The sequence below is a fragment of the Dipodomys merriami genome, unplaced genomic scaffold, assembly GCF_024711535.1.
Source record: "Dipodomys merriami isolate MVZ:Mamm:240054 unplaced genomic scaffold, mDipMer1.0.p SCAF_35, whole genome shotgun sequence".
In the NCBI taxonomy this organism is placed as follows: domain Eukaryota; kingdom Metazoa; phylum Chordata; class Mammalia; order Rodentia; family Heteromyidae; genus Dipodomys; species Dipodomys merriami.
The window spans coordinates 5,176,232-5,202,280 of NW_027205048.1; the positions used below are offsets into that span (position 1 = coordinate 5,176,232).

Consider the following 26,049-nt stretch of genomic DNA (forward strand, 5'->3'; position numbering starts at 1 on the left):
AATTCCTGTTTTTCAAACATGCCAGGTACATTCTAGCCTGCATCCTTGCTGTTCCTTCTAACTAAAATAGGCACCTTCAGGGCACTCCGCTTGTGCCTTATTCGCCCTTAACACCCGACACATTTCATTTGTCCTTCTCTCCACTCCCACGGTAATGGGACAATAGTATTTCACTCATTGCTAAATCCCAGTGCTCTCCCCTTACTCTGACCTATTACAAGCTGGGCCCCAAAGCCTCACGTTTCCTGACAAGGAAAGAATAAGTACTAGACCAGTACTAGACCAAGTCTAGGCAACAAGTCCTTTTTCTGTGAAGCCCAAATTGAAGCATCCAAGCTGATCAGCTTGCTCGAGTTTTGGCAGTGGACATAGTCAAGTGTTCTGACTCTCACAGAACACTGTGATCTCAATATGCCATTGACTGGGTTTTTATGTCGAGGCAAATCTATCCTAATTTGGCTCAAGATTCGCATGCTGATTGTTCACAGGTAGCTGGGCAGTTTTCTCCATAAAGACAAACCCTTCCAGTTAGTTCCAGTTAGTAAAACAGACACTAGGTAAAAACAAACAAAAAAACTATATATAGAACATTCATTGATCTTTATTTGACAAAAATCTGCATTATTAAAAGACAGGTAACAAAATCTGAGCTTCTATGAATCTTACATTAGGTTCTACAGTATTATGTAAGAAATAATAACTGACAGACAGACATTATCACAGGCAGATGCTCCTGCAAAGGGGGGACTTGGGGACTTGATCTGCAGGTGAGGTACAGGGTGTGCAGTGCAATGAGCAAAACCCTAAAGAAAATGCAAGTCATTTGCCTGGATAAAGAAATGTTTTGTTTTTGGTGCCAGTCCTGGGGTTTAAACTCAGGGCCTGGAAACTGTCCCTAAGCTTTTTTTTTTTTGCTCAAAGATAGCATTCTACCACTTGAGCCACAGTTCCACTTTGGCTTTTTGGTGCTTCACTGAAGATATGAATATCATGGACCGTTATGCTCAGGCTGGCATTGAACCATGATCCTAAGATCTCAGCCTCTGGAGTAGCTAGGATTACAGGAGTGAGCCATTGGTACCTGGCAATTACAATTTTTTTTGGGAGGGGGGGGAGAAAAAGGTGGTAAAGATGGGCAGGGATTCAAAGGCATATACCGAATGGCTTCTCTATTTCCAAATGGTAATAAAAATATGAAATTATGGCACTAGGGCACCTTTGAGGAAAAGAACACCTTAACCGGAGTAGGTTCATTGCATAATTCTTTAGTAATCGGTACAATTTTCAAGTAATGAAGTGGAATTAAAAAGACTAATTTCACTCTGGCAGTGGCTATCTGGTTTTCTTCTCGCCTTCTGGGGCTGGCTCTGTTTCAGCATCGCAGGGACACTTTTCCACACAGTTTCTGGGAAACCAGCCTCTTATTCTTGAAACACCTGAGGGACAAAGTGAGATGGAGGTAAAGTGGATGGATGTACTACTTTGGGGACAAGTCCTGTGGCTTGAAATGAGTAAGATTTTAGTTAGACTTCCCATCATTCCTTGAGTATCTCATATAAGCACAGCTTGACTTCTCACAAACTGAATAATGGGTGGACACTCCCCACTTGGCACTGTCTGGCAAAGGAGCTAATGCATTTGAGCCAGCGCCTGATGAGTTGAGGACTTTAGTAGATGATCAGAAAAGGTGATTTGGCATACCTCCAGCTGCATCATTCTGGGAACCAGCTCTCTACATCCTCTGTGCTTGCTTCCTCCTTGAGACTGTTCTTTTTCTCTATCTCCTTCTTTCTCCTCCTCTATCCTTCCTTCCTTCCTTGCTTCCTTCCTTCTCTGCCCCCTGCCCTCCCCCCCCCCCCCGCCCTGTCTGCCTTTCATTTTTGTGTGCCAGTGGTGAGGCTTGAACTCTAGAGCCTGAATGCGGTCCCATAGCCTTTTTTCCTCAAGGGTGGCATTCTACCCCTTGAGTCACTGCTCCACTTCTGGCTTGTTTTTTTTTCTTGGCAGTTAACTGAGATAAGAATCTCACAGACTTTCCTGCCTCTGCTAGCTTCAACCTGATATCCTCAGATCTCAGCCTTTTAAGTAGCTAGGATTACAAGCATGTCACTGGAGCCCAGCTTGTTTTTTGTTTTTTTTGGTTGGTAATGGGTCTTGAACTCTAGGCCTGGTCCCCATTTCTGAGTTCTTCAGCTCAAGGCTAGTGCTCTACCACTTGAGCTGCACCACCACTTCTGGTTTTCTGGAGGTTAACTGGAGATAACAATTCCTGTGCGGCCAGGCTTTGAACCGAGATCCTCAGATCTCAGCCTTCTGCGATTACAGGTGTGAGCCATGGGCGCCCGGACAGCCCAGCCTTCTTTTTGAACAGGGTCTTAGCTGCCTGGTGCAGCATGGCCTCATATTTCCGAGCCTTCTGTCCAGCCTCCAAGTTTTGGCAAAGTCACAAACCATCACACATGGCACATAAATATCTATACCAAAGTTGCCTAAGCAGGCGTAGGATCAATTTATAAGTAACTACTAGTGTTTTGAGTTTCTGAATGCCAATGGCCTGTAATCCACACTATTCAGAGGACCAAGATATGGCAGACTGTGGTTCAGAGTGAGCCTGCACAGAAAACTCCACCAGATTTTATCTCCAGCAAAAAGCTAGTTATTTTGAGTTCAAACCCATATGCTGTCCCCCAAAAAGTAAAATAAAGTATAAAAATAAAATAAATCCAGGCCAGGGCTAATTTTTCCTTTAAAAAGAAAGGAGCAATTCTTCTTCATAAGTTTCAATCTACTAGTTTTAAAAATAACACCAGGAATTCTCATTCTAAGAGTTTAGTGCCCACAATGTGGAATCTGAAATTAGAATACTCTTTATACCTGATGGTTACTGTGTGTCTGTGGGCAAGTTACTCAGCCTCTCTGCGCTTTGGTCCCTTCACCATTTGGATGTCAGACAGATAAGAGCTGACGTGTTAGCTGTCACTGGACTTACTATAGGGAAATGCTGAGGAGCTTCTTTTTGCTGCTTGACCTCTGCAGTTCTCGGACATAACAGGATTATTTGCATGTTAAATTTTTCCATAAACTTGGAATGATTGCTGGGAGTTATATTCTTCCAGCATACCTATCAGTGTCCATACCTTCTGTAAAGGGTTCATCAAGAATTTTGTCTCCATACAGCCAGTATCTAAAATAATAAAATATTACATTTAATTTGCTTTTGGATAGATGTTGGTTTTCATTAAAGAAAAACACAGATCTTTCTGTAACTCACCGTAACCCTCTTGTGGCTAAAATGAACTCTCCTTTCTGCAGCTGAATTCGAGGCTCTTCAGTGCAAGGGCTTGTGAAGAAAGTTTTTATTCCTCTATTCAAAGGACAGTAGGCACCACTGTAATTTTCTATTACCTTATAGCGAATCTGTCGACAATGGTGAGAAGAACAAGGTGAATATCTGCCATGGTATTTGAGTTATTGGAACTAAGAATTTTTTTTATTGTGAAAATACCATACAGAGGGGTTACAATTACATGGGCAAGATAATGAGTACATTTCTTATCAAGCATTGTAGCCTCCTCCTTTGTTTCCCCTTCCCATCCCTTCCCATCTCCCACCCTTACTCCCCCCCCCCAACAAAGTTGTAAAGTTCGTTATTCCACATAACGTCATGTACATCTCATTGTTGCAATGGGTCCACCTGTATCCCTATTTAAACAATGTTTCTTCCCTGCCCCTCCAAAAATTATACCAACATCAAATACAGTGAAAGCAGTGGTTATACCGTGGGGGAGCGACATACAAAGCAACAAAGAAATCATCTTATAAATATGTTAGAAACAATCTCATGAAAGAAAAACATTTGAATACTTATCTTGGGATTCATTTCACCTAACATCAACTTATCTGACCTTTTCTTATATGTCTGACGCAGACATATACTAGTTATTGCAAATAAGGGAAACCATGGGACCTAAGTTTCTTTGGGCCTGTCTTACTTCACATAATATAAATTTTTCCAAGTCTTTCCATTTCCTAACAAATGGGGCAATGTCATTCTTTCTGATGGAGGCATGGAATTCCATTGTGTATATATACATTTTCTTGATCCATTCATCTACTGAGGGGCATCTGGGTTGGTTCCATACCTTAGCTATGGTAAATAAGGCTGCAATAAACATAATTGTGCTGGTAGCATTAGTGTGGTTTTGTTTGTGATCATTTGGGTAAATGCCCAAAAGTGGGATTGCTGGGTCATAGGGGAGCTCTATGTGGAGTCTTTTGAGGAACCTCCATACTACTTTCCAAAGTGGTGGAACAAGTTTACACTCCCACCAACAATGCAGTAAGGTTCCCTTCTGTCCACATCCCCTCCAGCATCTGCTGTTATTAGAGTTCTTGATTATAGCCATTCTAACTGGGGTGAGGTGGTATCTCAATGTTGTTTTGATTTGCATTTCTTTTATGGCTAGGGAGGTTGAGCATTTCTTCATGTATCTATTGGCCATCCTTCTTTCCTCTTCGGAGAAGTTACTCTGTTAAGTCTTTAGCCCACTTATTTATTGGGCAGTTTTTTCTTTGAGGATTTGTTGTTGGGGATTTAATTTTTTGAGTTCCAGGTCTAGTTTAGATATGAGGCCCTTGTCCGTTGTATGGCTAGTGAAGATCTTCTCCCAATCCGTGGGCTTTCTATTGATTTTGCTAACTATGTCCTTTGTCTAGTTAACCAATTTTGCCAGCACCATTTACTGAAGAGGCTGTCTTTCTTCCATTCTATTATTTTAGCTCCCTTGTGGAAAATTAGATGGCTATAGGTCCGAAGGTTCATTTCTGAGTTTTCAATTCTATTCCATTGGTCCTGAGGTCTGTTCTTGTCCCAGTACCAAGCTGTTTTGATTACTATGGCTTTGTAGTAGAGATTGAAATTTGATATTGATATTCCTCCAGCACTGTTCTTTCTGTTAAGGATCGTTTTTGCTATTCAGGGTCTTTTATTGGTCCATATGAACTTTTGGACTGCCTTCTCTATTTCCTTGAAGAATGAGGTGGGAATATTGATAGGTATCGCATTGAATTTGCAGATATCCTTGGGAAGTATTGCCATTTTCACAATGTTGATCCTTCCAATCCAGGAGCGTGGGAGGTTTTGCCACTTTCTAAGTTCTGTTTTGATTTCCTTTTTCAGGTTTTTAAAGTTTTCATCATAGAGGTCCTTCACTTCTTTGGTTAATTCCTAGGGATTTTATTTTTTGTGGGGCTATTACCAATGGAGTTGCTTTCCTGATTTCAGCCATGCTTTTCTCATTGTTGGCATACAGAAAAACTATTGATTTTTGAGGGTTAATTTTATACCCTGCTACTTTGCCAGTTTTGAAAAATTTGGGAGTAGAGTCCGTGGGATTCTTTAAATACAAGATCATGTCATCTGCAAAGAGGGAGAGTTTTACTTCATCTTTCCCTATTTGAATCCCTTTTATGTTTGCATCTTGTCTTATTGCTGTAGCTAGGCATTCTAATACTAGACTGAAGAGAAGTGGAGAGAGTGGACATCCTTGACTCATTCCTGAGTTAAGAGGAAATGGCTTTAGTTTTTCACCATTAAGTATAATGCTGGCTGTAGGTTTGTAATATACAGCCTTTAGTGTATTGAGGAATGTTCCATGGATTCCTAATTTTTCCAGAACCTTCATCATAAAGGGGTGTTGGATCTTGTCAAATGCCTTTTCTGCATCTATTGAGATACCATGTGGTCCTTATACTTGCTCTTCTTGATGTGATGAATTATATTAATTGATTTGCATATATTGAACCAGTCCTGTTTGAGCATGGTGTATGATTTTTTTGGATGAATTGCTGAAGCCGATTGGCCAAAATTTGTTGAGAAGTTTTGCATCAATGTTCATTAAAGAAATGGGTCTATAGTTCTTTATTTGATGAGTCGCTGCCTGGCTTTGGGATGAGGGTTGTGATGGCTTCATAGAATGAGTTCAGTAGTAAATTTCTCTTTCAATTTCATTGAAGAGTTGGCCAAACTCTTTGTACTGTGATGGCACACTTGGTGTAATTCTCTGGCCTAGGACTGATCATTAAAACTGCTTTCTATACGAGAGCTTGTGCAGCCTCCAGTTTCTCCTCTGCCATCTTCCCGGAACCTCCTTTGGAACTCAGAATTTTTAAGGTGGACCAAAAACATCTAGTGACAAGCCATGTTCTCTCTTAGCTCTCCACTCAGTGTGTTCCCCAAGAGGAGGCAGGGGGCAATTCCAGTCTTCAGGATTTTCTTGCTCATTTTCAGCACAGAGCTGTTGAAAGCTCCACAGCAGTACTACCCAAGCATGGAAACATTTTCTGCATTCCACATCTGTGCTCTTAATGGGGCCCCCTAGACACATTTGGTTACTGAACACTATCATGTGGCTAGTACACATGAGGAGCTGAAATTTTAATTTAATTTTAATTAAAGCTAAACAGGCATATGAAGCTAGCTAGTAGCAATGGATCTGACAGCCTGGTTTAAGGATGGGTTCCATCTTATGAAATCCATATGTGATGAATAAATTTATATATGCATATATTTGGCTGGGAGGGGGGAATGAAGAGGTACTGGGTTTGAATTCAGGGCCTCATGCTTGCTTATAGGTGTTCTACCACTTGAGCCACATTGCCTTTTTGTTTTAGTAATAATTTAGATAGGATCTCATACTCTTTACTCAGGGGCAGCTTTGACTGAGATCTTGCAAATTATGCCTTTGTAGCTAGTATGGTAGGTGTGTGCCACCACACCTAGCTTGTTTGATGGGATCTTGCTAACTTTTTGCACAGGCTTAACTTGAACTCCAGGTGCCTCCAAGTCACTATGATTATAGACATGAATCATCAGGCTCTTAACAAGCTACATTGAGAATAACTTCTTTTCTATGCTGGCAAAATGGAAATTCCGTTTATACCTGCAGTCCCCACAAACAACTTAAATGCCCATAAAAGTGAATTGCATCAAATTCCAACAAATATATTAAGGAACAGTATGTAATATAAGCTTTGGGTTTCTACAGATACTTCTATAAAGTATAGTGCCTGAAACAAAAATGAAATCAGTATCCTTGCAAAAAATTTACTTACACTTCTGACTCTCTTGTCAGCTTTTTGTTTCAACTGTTCTATCTGTATGGAAGAGACAAAAAGGAAAAAGTAAATCTTTGACTCAATGTTAAAACACAGTCTACCCTCTTTAGTATCAGAGTAACCTGAGAATCTCCAGTTTTCCTGTATTTTATATTGTTGGCAACTTTAAGACACAAGCCCTGGGAACTGGGGACTCAGAGTAGGGCCTTCTCAGAACCTACTTGCCTGTGTTGGCTGTGTGTATTCCTGTTGGGCCACTGTGGCCCAGGATGAGAGCTTAGTGGTCTGTGCCTGCATTTCTAGGCTAGTGTGCAAGAGAAAGACCCTGAGAACCACCAACTCTCTGGACACAGAAAAGTTGTAATGCTCTTTCCTCCTTCGCTACTACTAATAATAGTATATTAGATATATTAGAGAAAATATGACCTGCACTCTAGACTCCTGTCAAATTAAAGACATCGGCTACAAGAATGAAAATGATGAGGTCTCATGAGTATAGGGCAGTGACATATGGCCAGTGTCCAGTGCAGAAAAATCTAGAGTAGGGAGGTTTGTATAGAAACAGTGAAACTGGCAGTGGTCTTGAGGACAGACAGAAAGGAAGCCATCTGAGGTAGAGAGAGTGCAGGCAAAGTCAGGTGGCAGGAATGTACAAGAGTTCCCATTATACTGTTGGAAGGCAGTTTTAGGTCAGATTTTTTACAACCATGTGAAAGAGTTCGGAACTTTGTCACACAGGTCTGGAGTATTTCAGACTAAGGAAGAAACACGACAACAGATATTTTTATGAGTATTAGATCTGTTGTGATACACTGATAACATCTGGATTACTATCACTGAGTTAAGAGACAGAAGGTGAGGGACAAAAGAAGGGCTCTTGGAACACAAATACCCACCGTTAAGCTATACTGGTGACATCCTTCTCTTATCGGCCACTCCAATCCATCTCCTTCAGGCACCCCTGAACACGTAAAAACCTGTTTAAAGTTCTTCCATCTACTTCCCAAGTCATAGGGAAAAACAAAGATTTCATCTAGCTGGTAATATTGAATTCGATCTTTAGCCTGTGGATAACAAAGATACAAAATAGCAGCTACTGGGCTGGTTAGGTGGCTTTACATGCATGAGGCCCTGGGTTTAATTTCTCAGTACCACATAAACAGAAAATGCTGGAAGTGGCACTGTGGCTCAAGTGGTAAAGCTCTGGACTTGAGCTGAAGAGTTGAGGGACAGAGTCCTGTCCCAGAGTTCAAGCCCCATGACCGACAAAAAAACAAAAAACAAACAAACAAAAAAGCAGATACTTAGGTCTCAAGTGGTTTTCAGTAAACATTAGTGGGAATACTTATTTCTCAAGTTTGTTTCAGTCACAACTGTACTTTCTTCTTGCTTAGTATACAAAAGAAAAAAAGATTCTCTTTATCATACTCTGAGGAATTTGACACAGAAAACCAACTTCATATGCTCATAGGTAATGAATGCTTTATAAAAAACTTTTTTGTGTGTGTGTGCTGGTGTTGGGGCTTGAACTCAAGGGTTGGGCACCGTCCCTTAGATTTTTTACTAAAGACTGGTAACTATATCACTTGAGCCACAGCACAGCTTTTGAGTGGTTAACACGAGATAAAGCTGGGTTGGCTTTGAATCTCAACCCTTAGATTTAACCTCCCGAGTAGCTAGGATTACAGGCATGTGCCACCAAAGCCTGGTGAAAAACACTCTTAAAAAACCAGAAGAGCTGGGTGCTGGTGGCTCATGCCTGTAATCCTAGCTACTCAGAAGGCTGAGATTTGAGGTTCAAAGCCAGCCTGGGCAGGAAAGTCCATGAGACTCTCATTTCAAATAAACCATCAGAAAACCAGAAGTGGTGCTGTGGCTCAAGTGGTAGAGCAGCCTTGAGCTGAAGAGCTCAGGAACAGCGTCCAGGCCCCAGCACCCAGGCCCAGAGTTCAAGCCCCACAACCGACAAAAAACAACAAAAAAAAACCCCAGAAAGTGCTGTTGGTGGGAGTGTAAACTTGTTCAACCACTCTGGAAAGCAGTATGGAGGTTCCTCAAAAGACTACACATAGAGCTCCCCTATGACCCAGCAATCCCACTTCTGGGATTTACCCCAATGATCACAAACTAGGCCATATTAAAGTTACCAGCACAACTATGTTTATCACAGCATTATTCACCATAGCTAAGCTATGTGACCAACCCTGATGCCCCTCAGTAGATCAAGAAAATGTGATATATATGTATGTGTAAATATATATATATATATATATATATATATATATATATATATATATATATATATATGTGAACTCTATGCTTCCATCAGAAAGAATGACACCACACAATTTGTTAGGAAATAGAAAGACTTCAAAAAAAATCATATTAAGTGAAGTAAGTCAGACCCAAAGAAATATAGGTCCGTGGTTTCTCTTATTTGCAATAATCAGTATATGTCTAAGATAAGCTTATCAGATGAGCAAAAAAAGCTCAAAAGCTATGTACATATGACCATATAAGATGATACTAAGCAAAATGAGCCCCAAGATATAGACATAAGAGGTTTTTCTTTGTTGTTTTAATGTACTTTGTGATTTTTGTTTGTTTGTTTCTGTTATATGTTCTTTCTCCTATGGCATATCCCTGTTGTCACTGTATTTGATTTTGGTACCTTGCATCTTGTATCTACATTTATTTAATTTGGGGAGGGAAAGAAGAATAACAAAATGCTGAAACAAGGACATAGGATGACCAATTGCAACAATGATACTCACAAGACACTATGTTGGAAATGAACTTTACAACTTTGGGGGGAGGGAGTGAGGGAGGTGAAGGAGGAAAGGGATAGTAGGAGAAAAACAAGGGAGGGGGTAACAATGCTCAACACGGAATGTACTCATCACCTTACTTATGTAACTGTAACCCCTCTGTACAGCATCTTTATAAGAGAATAAAATTTTTTTTAAAAAGAGAAAGTGTGTGTAGATGATCTTTCATTTTTAAGAAATTAATATTTGCATTTACTTGCACATATTATGCATTTACATAAAAATTTAAGTAACATCAATTATATTTTAGGTTTTTTAAGAGTGTTTTTCACCAGGCTTTGGTGGCACATGCCTGTAATCCTAGCTACTCGGGAGGTTAAATCTAAGGGTTGAGATTCAAAGCCAACCCAGCTTTATCTCGTGTTAACCACTCAAAAGCCGTGCTGTGGCTCAAGTGATATAGTTACCAGTCTTTAGTTAACTAACCTAAGGCAGTATACTAGCTTCAAATTTCTTAAGTTCTGCTGACCCCTAGTGGTATAAAGATACAAAGACACATTCTAGCAACAATGTGTAAACTTTAAATTTGTGTGTACTTCAGTGTCTAGTAATTTCTATTAATTTCCCATAGATTTAGTATCACTTGAATTATTTACTCAGTGATAAAGTGCAAGTTTCAAAATAAAGTTTAAGTTCAGCAAGTTACTTTACAGTTTTAAATTAGCAAAGTTAACCTACTATCTATTTATGATGCTTACTAGAAATGATACTTTGAAATATTTGACTATGAAGCTTTTCATAAGAAACTTCTATGGTTATTTATAATAACTAATGTGGATATTGACTTTATTAAAAACTTGTTCCCAAGCTATAACATGAATGAATCTTCAGTAAGAAAATGTGGATCATGCCTGTATTCCTAACAGGAGGCTGAGATCTGAGAATCATGGTTTAAAGCCAGCCTGGGCAGAAAAGTCCTTGTCAGACTCTTATCTCCAATTAATCACACAAAAACCAGAAGTGGTGCTGTGGCTCAAGTGGTAGAGTGCTAGCCTTGAGCACAAAGAAGCTCAGGATCCTGAGCACCCAGGTTTTGAGTTCAAGCCCCACAACCACCACCACTATCACCACCACCACCAACAACAAATGAAAGAAAGAAGAAAAAGAAAAACAAGAAAAAAAACCACCTTTCCTCATTAGGAGAATAAATAGTTTTTTCTTTTTCTTTAATTTTCTTTGTTGGTCCTGTGCTATGTTAAACTCAGGGCACTATCTTTGAGCTTTTTTGCCTAAGGCTAGTGCTCGACCACAGGTCTACTTGCAGCCCTTTTGGTGATTTTTTGCAGATAAAGAGTTTGCCTGACTTTCTTGTCCAGGCTGTCTTCAAACTGTGACCCTCAGATCTCAGTTTCCTGAAAGGATTACAGGTGTCATTGTGTTCTTTCTTATTTTGTAAAACAATCAGAAGTCTTCAAAATTAACTGAAGCTCAGTAAACAGACAGGTACAGTATTTACAGAGAAAACCTGTTAAGAGGACAGTAGTTTACAAACATAACTCCATCAACAATAACTGTCTTTGTGTTAAAGGGGCAGTAAGTGAAGATGGGTTTATGTCAATGCTATATTCAAAGGTGAGGCATGTGGGAAACTATGGGCCTGTAGGTAAGGGAATAAAAGTACCTAGAAAGGCTTGGAGAGAGCCAAGGAAGGAACGCTGTAAGAAGTGAGAGTCAAGCAAAAAGTCTGGGAAGAACAACCTGTGTAAAGATATAGAAGCTCTGGGTGTGAACCAGAATGTGCCAAGGGCAGAAAATGAGTGGAGAAGCAGACCAGGGGAAATCACGAAAGGTCGTGCTATGTATATGCTAAGGTGCTTGAGTGTAAACCTGTGTGGTTCTCAAAGCCTGGTTTTTTTAGGTCCCATTAAGTCCCTGAGACCTCTTCTTTGGTTTTAAGAAAGTCAAAGTATTTTCATAAGAATACTAAAATTATTATTTGCCTTTATATTGTGTTGACATTTGCAATGGCACCTAATTTACTGGCACCTAATTGGAATCAAAACACTGGCACCAAACTGTTAGTCATAATATTGTTTGCCAATACAGTATGGTACTTGGGATTTCTTTTTAAAGTCAGGGCCTCATGTTTGCTAGATTGTTTTCTCACTAGTTATTTTTAGGAGTGTTTCCCTTCCAAACCTGGTGTAGCCTCTGAGCTGTGATCCAGGTTACTACAGACTACTACTACTACAGGCTCTGACTGGTTATAGCTCTGACTGGTTACAGACTCCACTGTATCCAACTTCCCTTCAATGGAGATGAAGTCCCATGGGAAGTCTCAGTAACTGGAATGGCCTTGTACCACAATCTTCAAAGTCTCAGCCTTCTACATAGCTTGGGATGATAGGTACCCAACACTGCACCCAGCTATGAGTTGAAAAGGAGTCTTGCTAACATTTCTGTTCCAGATGGCCTTGAATGATGATCCTTCCATTCTTGGCCTTCTAAAGTAATTAGGATTACAGGCATGAGCACCTAGCCTTCAATATACTGTTAAAAAGATAATTTCATGTACAAATGTTCTTTTGGTACTGAGGTTTGAACTCAGGGCCTTGCTGCCTCAATTGCCACTCTACCATTTGAACCAACTACCTTCTGTTGACTCAAAATACTGAAGAGATTTGTAAAACTATAAAACAAGGCCACTTTTCCCCAATTTCTCATTTGAAAAGTATAATTTTCATAAAAATGTTAGTTTTACTAACTACATGTTACTGCTATTTTAAGTGAAACAATATTCTAAAACTTCTCTCAGAAAATATGGTAAATACCAACAGATACACTACACATAAAAGCTATTTTTCTCCTTAACTTTTGGGAGTATAAAATGATTGTGAGACCAAAATCTGAGAACTAGCTGCTTAAGCTAATGTCTACAGACAAGTTGCCAGGGGCTAAATATGTCCTACATATATGTATGTGTGTGATTTTATTGTTATTTATTTATTTTTTTGTTGGTTGTAGGGCTTGAACTCTGGGCTTGGGCGCTGTCCCTGTGTTCTTCAGCTCAAGGTGAGTGCTCTACTGTTTGAGCTACAGCACCACTTCCGGTTCTCTAGTGGTTTATTGGAGATAAGAGTCTCACAGATTTTGGTGCCTGGGCTGGCTTTGAACCACAATCCTCAGATCTCAGCCTCCTGAATAGCTAGAATTATAGGCATAAGCCACTGGCACCTGGCTGATTTTATTATTTTCTCTTGTTTTTAATTAGAATTGCTTGATAACATTTAAACAATGAGAGAGCATCCCATAAAATCAAGATTTTTTTTTACCATCTTCAAAAAAATCTATAAGGTCTTATAATACTGAGGAATCTTTCATGCATGAATCTAGCATGCAGATGATGTAAGGAAACTGGAAGTCAAATTGTCACTTCTGGACACTTAGTACATTTGATCTGTTAGTTAATATATTATTGAGGAAATAATGATTAAAATTTACCTTCTCTTCAATCCATGATTCAATAGAAGTTTTGTTTCTGAGAATTATTTTCATCTGCAAATTAAATAATGACATTTAATGATGCCTTTGGTTTCCTTAAATGCTCATTTTTACAATCTTCTTATGTGCTAGCTCTCATTGCTCCCTTTCATAAGTAACAACATTCAGGACAAGAGGTCACTTCACAGTTAGCATGTGGTCCATCTGACTCTTATGTTTCTTGGTCTTAACCACCATATCACAGTATCTCATCATAAAAATGATATATCAGTAACCACGTTTGAATCTAGTATTACATTTACTTTTTTTTTTTTGGGGGGGGGTGGTTGTGGGGCTTGAATTCTGGGCCTGGGTGCTGTCCCTGAGCTCTCCAGCTCAAGGCTAGCGCTTTAACACTTGAGCCAAAGAACCACTTTTGGTTTTCTGGTGGTTAACTGGAGATAAGAGTCTTACTGGGCTGGGAAGGTGGCTCAGTGGTAGAGTGCTTGCCTTGCATGCATGAGGCCCTGGGTTCGATTCCTCAGCACCATATAAGCAAAAAAGAAAAGAGCCAGAAGTGGCGCTGTGGCTCAAGTGGTAGAGCGCTAGCCTTGAGCTGAAGAGCTGAGGGACAGCGCCCAGGCCCAGAGTTCAGGCCCCATGACCAGACCCCCCCCCCCACAAAAAAAAAAAAGTCTTACTGACTTTCCTGCTCAGACTGGCTTTAAACCTCGATTCTCAGATCTCAGTCTCCTGAGTAGGATTACAGATGTGAGCCACTGGCGCCCAGCTATATTTATGTTTTTAAGTAATGTTTTTCAGAGTACTAATAAAGCACTGGATACATCAAGTATTTAAATGTACTTGCTATTAACATCTATTAACAGCATTGTAAAATTTAAATTTATGACTAATCTATTTACAAGTAACGGTGACATTTCTGTCAACCTATATATACTCTACTTGTCATAGTGTATTCATTATTTATTCTATTTTTCCATTTTCTTAAACACAAGTGATCCATTCATAAAAGTTTTCACACTTTAGAATTTTAGTTTATTGCTATTATGGTTTTTTAAATTGTTCTTCCACCACGAGCTGATGCTCTAGATACTTGAACCACACCTCCAGCCTAGCTTTTGACAGCTAATTGGAGAGTGAGTTTCAGAATTTTCAGCTTAGGTTGGTTTTGAATCATGATCCTTCAGGTCTCAGTCCCTTTAGTAGACTATGATTAGAAATGTGGGCCACCAGTGCCCAGCTTTCTAATATGACAATTACATTGGGAAAAAAAAATCAAATAATTATGAGTTTTCCGTGGAACCTCTTCATTTTCACAACTGTAACATCAAACGTTAGCAGACTGATTCACCAAAGACTAGGTGGTAAATAGCAACAAAAACTATGTCATGGGGTTATTATAAATGAGTTGATAGACTTAAAGTACCTACAATTGTGCCTTACATATAAACACTAAACAAAAGTGTTAGCTATATTATGATTATTCCTTATTATGATTAAATATGCTATTATAAAATGATATTAATAATTATGTTTACTGAGTATACTCATGGGGTCCTTGGGTGAGCCACTTAACCTTTTTGAGAATCAACCACTTATTTGATTGTTAAGGAAATAAGACAGTAATAAGCTGTGTCTGTGTGCCAATCCTGGGGCTTGAACTCAGGACCTGGGTGCTGTTCCTGAGCTTTCTTGGCTTAAGGCTATAGTTCTACTAGTTGAAACATAGCTCCATAGCTGGCTTTTTGGTGGTTAAATGGACTTTCCTGCCTGGGTTAACTTTGAACCATGACCCTCAGATCTCAGCTTCAGAATTACAGACATGAACCATTTGGTACGCAGCTAGTAATACAGTTTTATTGGCTTCTTTTGAGTTGATGTGAAGAGTTAAGAACTGTAAAGTAAGAAGAGTTCTCACCTTAACTATATAACTAGAGTTTATAAGTAGAGAGTACACACACATATATGTACTCCAGTAAACATTTCATAGATTAAATCAATAATCCCAGAGATTCTCACAAAATTATTTGTCTAGTACCAATCATTAAATTATTTGCCTAAATGGGCTAAGCAAAAGTAATTTTTATCTATATCATTTTAAAATGCAGTCTTTATCTTTCTTACTATAATCAGTCCAAATAAGTGGCCCCTTTTAGCCAGAGGTGACTGAGAAACTCACCTGGATAAAAAACAACATTCCAACAGCTATGGTTGTTCCTAAAGCTAATCCCAACGCAAACAAAGTGGCGGCAAATGCAGCTAAACCAAAGGGAACAACTGGGAGAGGATCTCTCCTTGCTGCACTCATGTCAATCTTTATGGTGTTCCACCCAAAGGAGAGCTATAATAAACAACAATAACAATATTCACTTGAAATGGCTGGCTGTTCACTGGTCAATCAAATTCTGCTAAAACAATGACTAAAAGATATGCAACCAAAGCAAATGTAGAAAACAAAATACTTTGGATTGGGCTCATGGTGATGTTTATGATTTTGTCTTTCCCCATCCATCCATCCATCCATCCATCCATCCATCCATCCATCCATCTTCTTACAGTACTGAGGATCTTAGCTAGAACCTTAAACATGTGGACAAACACTCTAGTACTGAACTGCAGACATACCCCATTCTTAAATTATTCTTTAGAGCTGCTTTTGTTAGTTTCTGCAGTCAACTAAGCTTTATAATTATTAATATTTATGAACAACAATAGACCCCAATGTACGCTCTAATTGTGTCTTCTTGTTATTTTCAAGTTACAACACAGATAACATAGGATTTAAATGCAGGCCAGGCCAAATAGGACCTGGGCCTATATACAATTTGAAAATATTAGAAGTTAGATGCCAACACTTAAAAATCTGAACATTTTGTATAAACATTCAAATTCTTTCCTAAGAAATGGGGAGATCTAATATTTCTGGACTAGTATTCCCATAGGCTACAAATAAAATATGGTGGTCCCCTCTTTGAAGGCCATGTAATATCTAGTTTGCCACAGAGCCATCAGACCTGTCTTTCACTGACTTTCCAGGTTGACTAGGGGAGTTTTGTGACCTCTGAACTTTATTTCACAATCACTTACTCTTAAACCAACTCCAACTACAGTCAGTATAACTTAATTATTTTAGGACATGTATGTGTCACCTTACAGGGAACTGGAGTTAGACATGAACAGAATTATAACCTGCCACATGAACTGAAATTACTACTGTGGCTTTTTCTTCTTGCTTTTCCTTTTCTTCCCTTTCCCACCTCTCTATTCTTACCATAACAGTTAAGTTTGAAGTCTAACACATGTATACAATGCTAACATAATTATTAACCAAAACTAGAGTGTCTAAGGTACATTTCTCGAACAAAATAATCTTTCCTTAAGATTGTTTTCTGAAAAGGAACTGATACAGAGGTGAAACACACAGGCTTGGCTGAATCAGGCAGCATATTTCTAAAAGGAACTTCTTAATGTTGATAACTTCCACTGACTCTGGCATGAGTGATACACTAAACATTTCCACTTACCCGATTGTAAAGCTGTGTGTACATAGTCATAACAAAAATGAAAGCTGCATGGATACAACCCAGTGGGGCCAAAAGGAGAAACAGTGTGAATGAAGCATGATTTTGGTAACCACAACAGTTGTTGATCCAAGGACAGTGATGGTCCATCTTCATCACGCATCTAACAAGAAAAATTTACAGGAGACATGTATAACTGGTTTTCAAAGGATTGAGTAAATAGGAATCCAACACATCCAGGAGTCATAGGGGAACAATACTTCATGGAAAACAAAGATTCATCTTTCTGAGCTTTTAAAATTGGATAGCTGGGTAGTTACTCCTTTTTAATTCTAGATAGTGCGAGAGGGAAGGGAGGCTCAGCAGGGGAGTCATTATAGAGGAATGAACGAAGTCTCTGGTTTTCTTCTAGACTGGGAATGCAGTCAGTGACTCAAGTTGAGTACAGTAGTGAATCCAGAAGAATCACTTTACAAATTTCCCCTGGGTCTCTCGGGGGTGAACAGATATTGTAACTTACTTCCTGTGCACATTATACTTCAGATGTGGAACCCTGAGCTCAGCAAGTTGACTGCAGCATATAAGGTACAATAAGAAGAGTCTTACTGTGCTTCTTGTCCTTTTCTTTGCTACAGGAACATTTCTTGGCTTGAAAACAAGTTTTATTTGTCTCCAATGGTTTCCTAAATTTCTCTTAATCAATGGATACAGTTGCTCATAAAAGATCTTGGCCTATTTCAAACTTTTAAAAAAATAGTGACTCTGATTTCTTCTCATTAAGTTCTTGTTATTAAAACACTGTGATAACAAGTGGATTCATTTTTATTAGATCTGTATAAAGTATAACTATTTGTCCATAAATAATGGGGAAAGTAGGTGCCCTTTATAATTCAGACTCAGAACTATAAAACTAGTCAAGGTAACAGTCAACAAACACATTTAATTTTGAGAGTCTGTGGAAACTAGAAATGTAACTTTTTACCCTGTCCCTGTAGGGTGAGAACAAAATATAACTATTTTTTCTAAAAAAAAAAACAAAAAAACCACCCCAACTTTTTATTTATAACAAAGAACAGAATTTCTTATCTGGATTGATAAAATTTCAGCATAAAATGAAGACTGTAGACACAAATATTTTTGACAAAGCAGCCACTTGGCAGAGAATAAATTTATCCTGTTGTGGTAGAAAGTACAACAACAAAACATCAGCAATCAAGTTGTTCCAAGGAACAATATAGACAGATACCTGTTGCACTTTCTGCAGTGATGTGATCGTGGTGCCTTGAATGCTTGGCAAACTTTACAATACTGGAGATACATGCTATCCTGAGAATTTTCCTTGCCAGCAAAATACAAATAAAAATATATTAGTGACTAGATCCCAAGTATTAAGAAATCAGACTTTATGAATAAATGCTTTCTTGTGGTAGGAATTTCTTTTAGATGCAAGAAAGATGCATTTCCAGTCCTTTCATTTGAGTACAGTTAAAAATAAAATTTGTGGCAAAAGCAGCTCCACTCTCCACGTTACCCAGAGGTTATTTTTCATTTCTTTTTTTTTTTTTTTTTTTGTCGGTCGTGGGGCTTGAACTCTGGGTCTGAGCGCTGTCCCTCAGCTCTTCAGCTCAAGGCGAGCGCTCTACCACTTGAGCTGCAGCGCCACTTCCGGTTTTCTGGTGGTTTATTGGAGATAGGAGTCTCACGGTCTCTCCTGCCCGGGCTGGCTTTGAACCGAGATCCTCAGATCTCAGCCTCCTGAGTAGCTAGGATTACAGGCATGAGCCACCAGCGCCCGGCTGTTATTTTTCATTTCTGTTCCCTATGTTCCCCAGAAATATTCTGTCATTAGTTGGCTCTGCTAGTCCTCAATCTCAGAATAGGAGTTTAGAAAGAGTTGACAACTTGGCAGGTGTTTTAAGAGTGGAGATTTAAGCCTAAGTTGCTACCTTTTCTCAAATCTGCCTTCTTCTTCTATTACCTTTGTCACCTCCTCTCCCTGGGGTCATTATAATAATTCTCCAGTTTCTCTACTTCAATTTCTCTTTAAACTGTCTGTTGTCCAAATACTGTGCTCACAAAAGAACTACCTCTGCTTGATTTCTAGAAGCTCCCTATGGTCTAACAATTTCTCATGGATTCACTTTACATGGACCTGCCTTTGTTTCATTCTTATCTGTACTACATGATCTCTTTTCTAGTAGTACAAGGCTGCCAGGTATCTGAATGTGTTCCCACTGTTGTCAACCTGAAACACCTTCTTTCCCAGTCTGTGCAAACTTTCACTTCTCCCACATGTCTCCAACTGAAAGTGTCGGGTTCTAATATCAACAGCACTCAGTAGATTCTGTTACAGTTTAGTTTTCTTCCTAAGTGCATGGTTCCTCTCCTGGCTTATAAGCCTTTTCTAAATAAGTTGATTCTCACTCTTCTCTGTACCATTTCAGAACTACACTGCTCAGAGAATAACTGTGTTTCTCTAACTTTAATATACCTAAAATGTGACCTGAGGAGTATGTCAAAATAAAAGCTTGACTCAGTAGTTATGGGGTACAGACTACCAGTCTGTACTTCAAATAAGCTACCAAAGTCCCTCAGCAAGAAACAGAGTCTAACAGTTTTTGAGAAGACAAAAATTGATTCACACTATATTTCTCATTGCTATATTTGCAACACATGGTTTTACATTTTTGCGATCTAAACCAACAGTTTTGACAATGTTTTTCCCAATTCTGAGGAATTTAACGTATTACATGAAAAGAAGATCCTACAGCCAGAATGCACTGTGGCTACATACTGGATTTTCTTAGCTTAACTCATCAACATGGATCCCTCCACTCTATCCTCTGTTTTCTTCTTCTTTTTTTTTTTTGTTGCTTGTGGGGTCTGAACTTAGGGCCTGGGAGCTATCCCTGAGCTTTTTTGCTTAAGGCTAGTGCTCTACCATTTTGAGCCACAGTTTCATTTCTGGTTTTTGGAGGTTAATTGAAGATAGGATTGATTCTCACAAACTTTCCTGGCCTGGGCTACCTTTGAACTGTAATCCTCAGATTTCAGCCTCCTAAATAGCCAAGATTACAAGTGTGAGAAACCAGTGGCTGGCTTTCTTTCTTATTTTTTAAACACAGAACAACTATTCAATGAATTTACTTTAAATGGACATTTTCAAATAGATATAAATTCTTTGAGGATAAATGATCAATGATTACAATAATACACTCAGTTTCTACCAGGAAAAAGAACATGCTTCATTCTTTGAGAATTATTGGTTGGCAGATAAGGCAAAAACAAACAAACAAAATAAACCCCTAAATATACAATTATCATTAAAGTTCATTGTCAAAAGGAATCTTTTTCTTACCGGTTTCCACCCCAAAGGGACGAAGCCAGGACCAACAAACATGGCATTGAAGTAATTATAAAGAATCATGACAGTCCAGTTTATCAACATGATGAAATTCACACTTCCTCCAGTTGTATGTAAGGGCCAATACCACAATACAGAGTCAATCATGGCCATTATAGAACATATTGCTATAACACTGAGGGCTATGATGGGACCCCAGTGACAGAGTCTCTTTAATTCTTGGAGATTTTCAAACTTGATAACTGAGCAGAATGTACCCATTTTGGTACAGAATGCTTTTCTACTTCTAAATAATTATAGATTTCCTTTTTCTGTGTACACATGTCCATGTGTCACAAGTCCATGTTTGTCCTTGAAGTGTCATGCCTTCCAGTTGTGGGAGGTAAATGCAGATTGTGCCATTTTTTACTGTTTGTACTCTGAACTCAAAATCTTAGGCAGGAGAATCCACAATCCTGGGTTGAAACTCAGCCTAAAGAAAATAAAATGGGAAAGTTCAGTATGGGGAAAAAAAGAAAAAGAAGATACCATATACTGCATGTGTTAACTCCAAAAAGCACCTCACTAATATGCACACAAATGTACAATGGGATACATAGCTTAGCAAATGTCAAAAACAAATGTCAAAAAACGAGTTACCACTTTCTATAAGAGTTTTATCCTGGCTTAAGAGGATAAAGAATTTTAGAGCTGGGAAGTAGAGCCTTAAGGGTTGATCTCTAGAAGCTTCCTTTTTTATACGACAAAGATTGGCTTAGAGAGCTAAGTGATTAGGCCAAGGTCACAAGTATGGAACGGCTAAGTCCGGAAGAGAAACCAAGTTGAAGAACTCTTTTTAGGAAGTTCTAAAGTGCCCCTTAGAGATTTTCAAGTCTGAACCTGACATCTGAGCTATTTGCTTGCAGCTGACCCCAAATGCCAACCACAACAGTCTACTACCCCCGAAAGCAAAGGAGGAGCCGAGAGTGAAAGCTGAAAGACAGGGTGTGTGTATGAATGTGTATATGTGTGTGAAATGATGACTGCCATAGTGAGAATATGGACATCAGCATAAAAGAGAAGATTTGAGGAAATAAGTCATTGCCACCAAGGATTTGGGAGGCAGGGCGGAGGACGGCGAGAGCAAGATTTACGTAAGGATATTTCTCACTGGACTGGCGTGAGTCAGAGGAACTTCTTCCTGAGGTATAACGGGCACAGATTCTGAGCTAGGTAGGCAGCAGATTCCCACGCAGCTAATGCCGCTGCAGTGTGCCTCGGTTTCCCCTCCCATGTCACGGAGCGGAGCGCTTAGAAATCCTCACGCAGGGAAGAAACGCGCTAGCACACGAGGTGGGTCTCGACATGGTGGAGACTCTGGTTCCAGTAGGGTGAGACGAAAGCCGCTAAGATCGTAGCTACGCCCCTGCCTCGATTTCCCACCTCAGTCCAGTCCTCAGTGCCCGCTCCTCGGCCATCGCATTTCTGGGACCGCCTGGGTTCACCCGGATCAGTGTTTCTGCTCCTTGGATAACTCCATCATAAGCACCACAAGCCAGAAATGAAGTCCTGGTACCGGAGCGGAGGGAGTGGAACGCAGGACCGCCCGGAGCAGGACGTCTCTCCACCCCCGTCCCCGCCGCCACTCTCCCGCTCAATCCCACTGCGCACGCGCCGCCTCAGCCACTTCCGGGAGGCGCTTGGCCTCAAGCTTCCCCCGGGGAAGCAGGCTCCGGTGACGTGTATTTTGGGGAGCCCAAACCATTTTCTGGATCGTAGTGGGGACAAAAATGATGTCACTGATCCCTGGGAACCCCATTATTTTTGTAGGCGTCTGAAAGGCACTAATGGTGACGCCTTTCTGTGACGAATTTCTGATTCGTGCAGACTGAGCGGAAAGGAGAAGCGCAGGCAGACGGAGTTCCGGAGGACAGAGATTGCGAAGCACAACCAGGAAGCAGCTGGGCTGGGAGCTGTCCCCGGTTCTCCGCTCGACTTAACCCGGCGCCTTTTCAGGGTCCCTACGCCGCGGACCCCTGCTCTGCGCGCCCCTCGACCTGACCTAGGCTCCGGCCCGGGTCCTTGGCTCCGGAGCCGCCATGTCTTCCGACTTCGAAGGCTACGAGCAGGACTTCGCAGTGCTCACGGCTGAAATCACCAGCAAGATTTCCAGGGTCCCCCGACTCCCACCTGGTGAGAACCCCGGCCGGGCAGGGCCCGGGAGAGCTGGCGTCCGGGGAGACGGGGCGGCCGGCGGCGGCGGGACGCCGCGGGCCAGTCACCCGGCCGCGGGAAGCTGCGGCCGGCCGCGCCGGCGGTCCCCGGGAGAGACGAGGTTCCAAGATGGATTGTGGGGTTACACGTGCAGGGACCTTGGGAATCTGGGTTCGAATTCCGACTCCAGCTCAGCACAGTCTGCGTGATCTTTGAGACGTTTTCTCTACGTCTTAATATTCTTTTTTCGGTTGTAAACTATAGAGATAAGAGGGTTCAGAGAAAATGAATGAAAGTACCAAGATGATGGATCTGCAATGTGGAGCTGCGTTGTGATATTATTATTATTACTATTCTTTGCTGCAAAGTAGAGTGGAAGGATGGAATGACTGAATTCAAGTCCCAACTCTGATAATTAGAAGTTGTTTGAACTTTAATTCGTGGTAAAATGGGGGAGAAATGTACCTCTCTCACAGGCTCTTGTGAAGATTAATTGATACAGCCTTTCGCGTGTATTAGCTGCTAATTAGGAATAAGTATTTTTCGTGTTTCTCATCTTTCTTGGGGGCTTAAAACATAATTTTATGTTAGACTTGGTACAGAATAATTTTGCTTACACACTTTTCATCTGGAACTGTTCCTTTTTTAGTTTTGTGTTTCATCATGTGATAGTTTCTGTGCTGGGTTGTGAACACAAAGCGAGAGCCATGTCGGATTTTCTTGGCATTAATAAGGGCTTAGAAAAATAATCTTTAAATGAGTGGGAAGAAGACTGTATAACATGATATTTGTGACTTGTGTTGTAATGCTGTTTTAGAATTTGCTTTTCTTCCAGTATAGATTTGAGTAGTTACTTTCAGATGGGAGCATTACTTTTTTGTTTAATTTTGTTAGGGACTCAGCTGTTGGACTTGACCTTACTGTAGCTCTGGGATAGGAATTGAAGAAGAGAGGGTGTTCTGCAGACTGTGAGCAACTTCACTTTCCCCTGTAGTCTGTCAAGCTCTTGATGCCAGCACAAATGTCTTTGGCCTAACTTGTTACTCATCTTTCCCTGTTTCCCCCGAAACAGAGTTTATAAATAATTTTCTTTTATTTCCTTGTTTTTCCTCCCCCTCCCCACCTATTTTCTGTTAATAGGGATATTTGCTTGAAGCCAGGATCTCTGAATTTACACCCCACTCATCTCTTGACGTCTCAGTTAGTTCTGGAGAAGGTGGATGTCTTAAAGAGGTTTTTGAATCCAAGTAAGGGAACAAGAGGAGAGATCCAGGGTAGTAAACACCACCAAGCTCTGCTGCCTCGGAGATTTTTTGGGAGAAAGTGTCTGATGACCTCATCACTTCATGACACATCACCTCGTCTCTTCTCTTCAGTTCTACTTTTCTCCACTTTCCAAGATCATCTTGATTTTGCTGTCATTGTGATCAGAGACTACTTCCTTTGAATTGAGACCCACAGCCTCAGAATATCAGGATTTGTGATGCAGTTGGATTTTTGCTCATACAAAATTGTAATGGTTTTAGCAGTAGAGATAATTTTGCTAATAGTATTAATGTTGGGAAACTTTTACAAAGTGTCAGTCATTCCATCAGTACAAGCTGTAGAAACTGTTTCCAAGAAAAGATACTTTTATTACAATTGATTTTTCTTCCCTTTATATTTTAATGTAACAATTTTTAGCATATAGAAGGAAACATTTGAATTATGCACGTTAAAAATAAAGTCAAGCCTCTTGGAACTGTAGTATAATGTGAGTCCCAAACACAGTAGTTATATTTGAAAGGAGACTGTATTGTTGGTTTTGGACAGGCACTTACTTGAATAATAACTCTTAAAATACAGTGTTTTATCTGTTATGACTTGTGTTTGCTCTCTTCTAATTGATGGAAAAAGATGAAATGTTCAATGTAGTTATAAATTCAGATGTATTTCTGTGGGTTAACTATGTATAAACATGTCAAAAACAATATGATTAAAAGTATTTATGATATCTCTTTCTGGGCATCATTAGTGGTTTTGGTGCTCAGCAAAAAAATGGACCTATTGGAGGTGAACTATCACTTACTTGAGTTAAGAGGGTTAAGAAAAGAGAACATACTTTCAGGCCAAAGCAGTTCATTTCTTAACATATTAAAATTGAAGTAGAGTGTGTAGGCTATATTGAATTTTAGTCCCTGGTATGCATGTATAATTTCTTCTACTACTTCCAAGGAGAATAGATAAATACTTTTAAACTTTTAGGGAAGACATTTTATTACTCTACGATTCTTTTTAACAATAAAAAAATCTTTGCTCTTAGACTTAAGTGTTTGGACCTTAACTAATTTTTTGTAATTGTACTTTTGTGATGGGTGGATCCCTTAATACTCTTATGGTACTATATTTAAAAGGTGACTTTTAATGATTACTGTCCTTTGGGAAAGTTAAGTTAGTGAGCAGAAACCACAGCTAATACTTTACTGTGACACTGCAGTGAATCCCTAAATGAGAGGTACTGTATTCAAGCAGTTTCTGTACATAGAACAGGCTTCTTAAAGGATCTTAGAGTTTTGTAATTTCTTTCCTTACTATTTACAGAGATGTAGATGGTCTGTTGTGAATCCTGCCATTTTGTGATAGTAGTCAGAAATGAACAGGTGTTATGGCAAAGTTGTTAATTAAGATTCCCACTGCTTGATATCAGAACTGTTTTAAGAGTCCAATTAGTAGATTTGGCTGGCCTCTCTAAAGACTGCCTCTCTCATCTATAGAATGAGAGGAAAAGGTAATAAAACATGTAACACACTAGCTCACTTCTTACACAGAGAAAGTGTGAGGCAAACTAGCCCTTGTAATATAACTACTGCAGCGGTAGTAGTGGGTTGTCCAGAACTCAGTCAGACTTCGTTGACTTAATTGTACTTTTTTTTTTTTTTTTTTGGTCGGTTGTGGGGCTTGGGCACTATCCCTCAGCTCTTCAGCTCAAGGTGAGCGCTCTACTGCTTGAGCCACAACGCCACTTCCGGTTTTCTAGTGGTTTATTGGAGTTAAGAATCTCACAGAGTTTCCTGCCCGAGCTGGCTTTGAGCTGTGATCCTCATATCTCAGCCTCCTGAGTGGCTAGGATTACAGGCCTGAACCACCAGCGCCCGGTTTAATTGTACTCTTGAAAGAACCTTGGACCTCAGTTTCTGCTTCCTTTTACCCAATAGGGTGGGTATAAGTTCTCTTGATGAAGACCTATTATTTGAAGAAAAGTGAAGGATCAGGTGTGTTTGGACATGAAATTGGAATTAGGCTTTGAATTCAGGACATCAGTAAGGGAATCAAGGGAGAGAATTGGATGTGGGGTGAAGACAGGTATCTTCTAGAAGGAAAGGCTCATTTGTAATGGAGTTAGCTAATCAAAGCCTGAAAGATCTAGGTGACCATCTAAATAGTTGTGTATGAATGAAGCCATAATATTGCTGTATGATTACCTCTTTCTTTTCCAAGGTATATATAGGAATAGAAGTCTACTTTAATTTATGAATATAGTAGACTTGGCATCTGCAGGTATGTGGTTCTAAGGAGATGCCATTGAGGCATTCAGTTCATGCTCAAG

General features: G+C 39.8%; 2 protein-coding genes across 9 annotated transcripts in view; one reads left to right on the top strand and one right to left on the bottom strand.

Moving 5' to 3' along the window:
• Nucleotides 1–590: 590 nt before the first annotated feature.
• Zdhhc6 (zinc finger DHHC-type palmitoyltransferase 6) lies at nucleotides 591–22,537 on the bottom strand. 5 transcript variants are annotated; one of them, XM_069987994.1, is made up of 11 exons: nucleotides 22,440–22,537; nucleotides 20,265–20,742; nucleotides 18,153–18,244; nucleotides 16,910–17,069; nucleotides 15,565–15,726; nucleotides 13,386–13,439; nucleotides 8,013–8,180; nucleotides 7,114–7,155; nucleotides 3,272–3,417; nucleotides 3,138–3,184; nucleotides 591–1,436 (listed from the first exon to the last, which is right to left on the bottom strand). In XM_069987994.1, the coding sequence occupies exons 2-11, from the start codon at nucleotides 20,529–20,531 to the stop codon at nucleotides 1,333–1,335; spliced, it is 1,242 nt and encodes a 413-aa protein (XP_069844095.1). In that variant the 5' UTR covers nucleotides 20,532–20,742; nucleotides 22,440–22,537; the 3' UTR covers nucleotides 591–1,332. The 5 variants fall into 5 exon arrangements, with proteins under 5 accessions (XP_069844095.1, XP_069844094.1, XP_069844092.1 ...); XM_069987993.1 differs by lacking the exon at nucleotides 22,440–22,537 and adding an exon at nucleotides 22,312–22,395; XM_069987991.1 differs by lacking the exon at nucleotides 22,440–22,537 and adding an exon at nucleotides 21,693–21,912.
• Nucleotides 22,349–26,049, top strand: part of Vti1a (vesicle transport through interaction with t-SNAREs 1A) — a 329,910-nt gene continuing 326,209 nt past the window's right edge. For all 4 annotated transcript variants that reach the window (XM_069987996.1, XM_069987997.1, XM_069987998.1 and 1 more), the window contains exon 1: nucleotides 22,349–22,442. In XM_069987996.1, the coding sequence (XP_069844097.1) occupies nucleotides 22,349–22,442 (94 nt within the window). The remainder of the gene's footprint in view (nucleotides 22,443–26,049) is intronic.

Coding starts and splice junctions, on each gene's coding strand:
- Zdhhc6 (XM_069987994.1), bottom strand. CDS start 20,531: ATGGGTACATTCTGCTCAGTTATCAAGTTTGAAAATCTCCAAGAATTA. Junction 18,245..20,264: donor TCCCTTTGGGGTGGAAACCG/GTAAGAAAAAGA, acceptor TTTGCTGGCAAG/GAAAATTCTCAGGATAGCAT. Junction 3,185..3,271: donor TTAGCCACAAGAGGGTTACG/GTGAGTTACAGA, acceptor TTATTATTTTAG/ATACTGGCTGTATGGAGACA.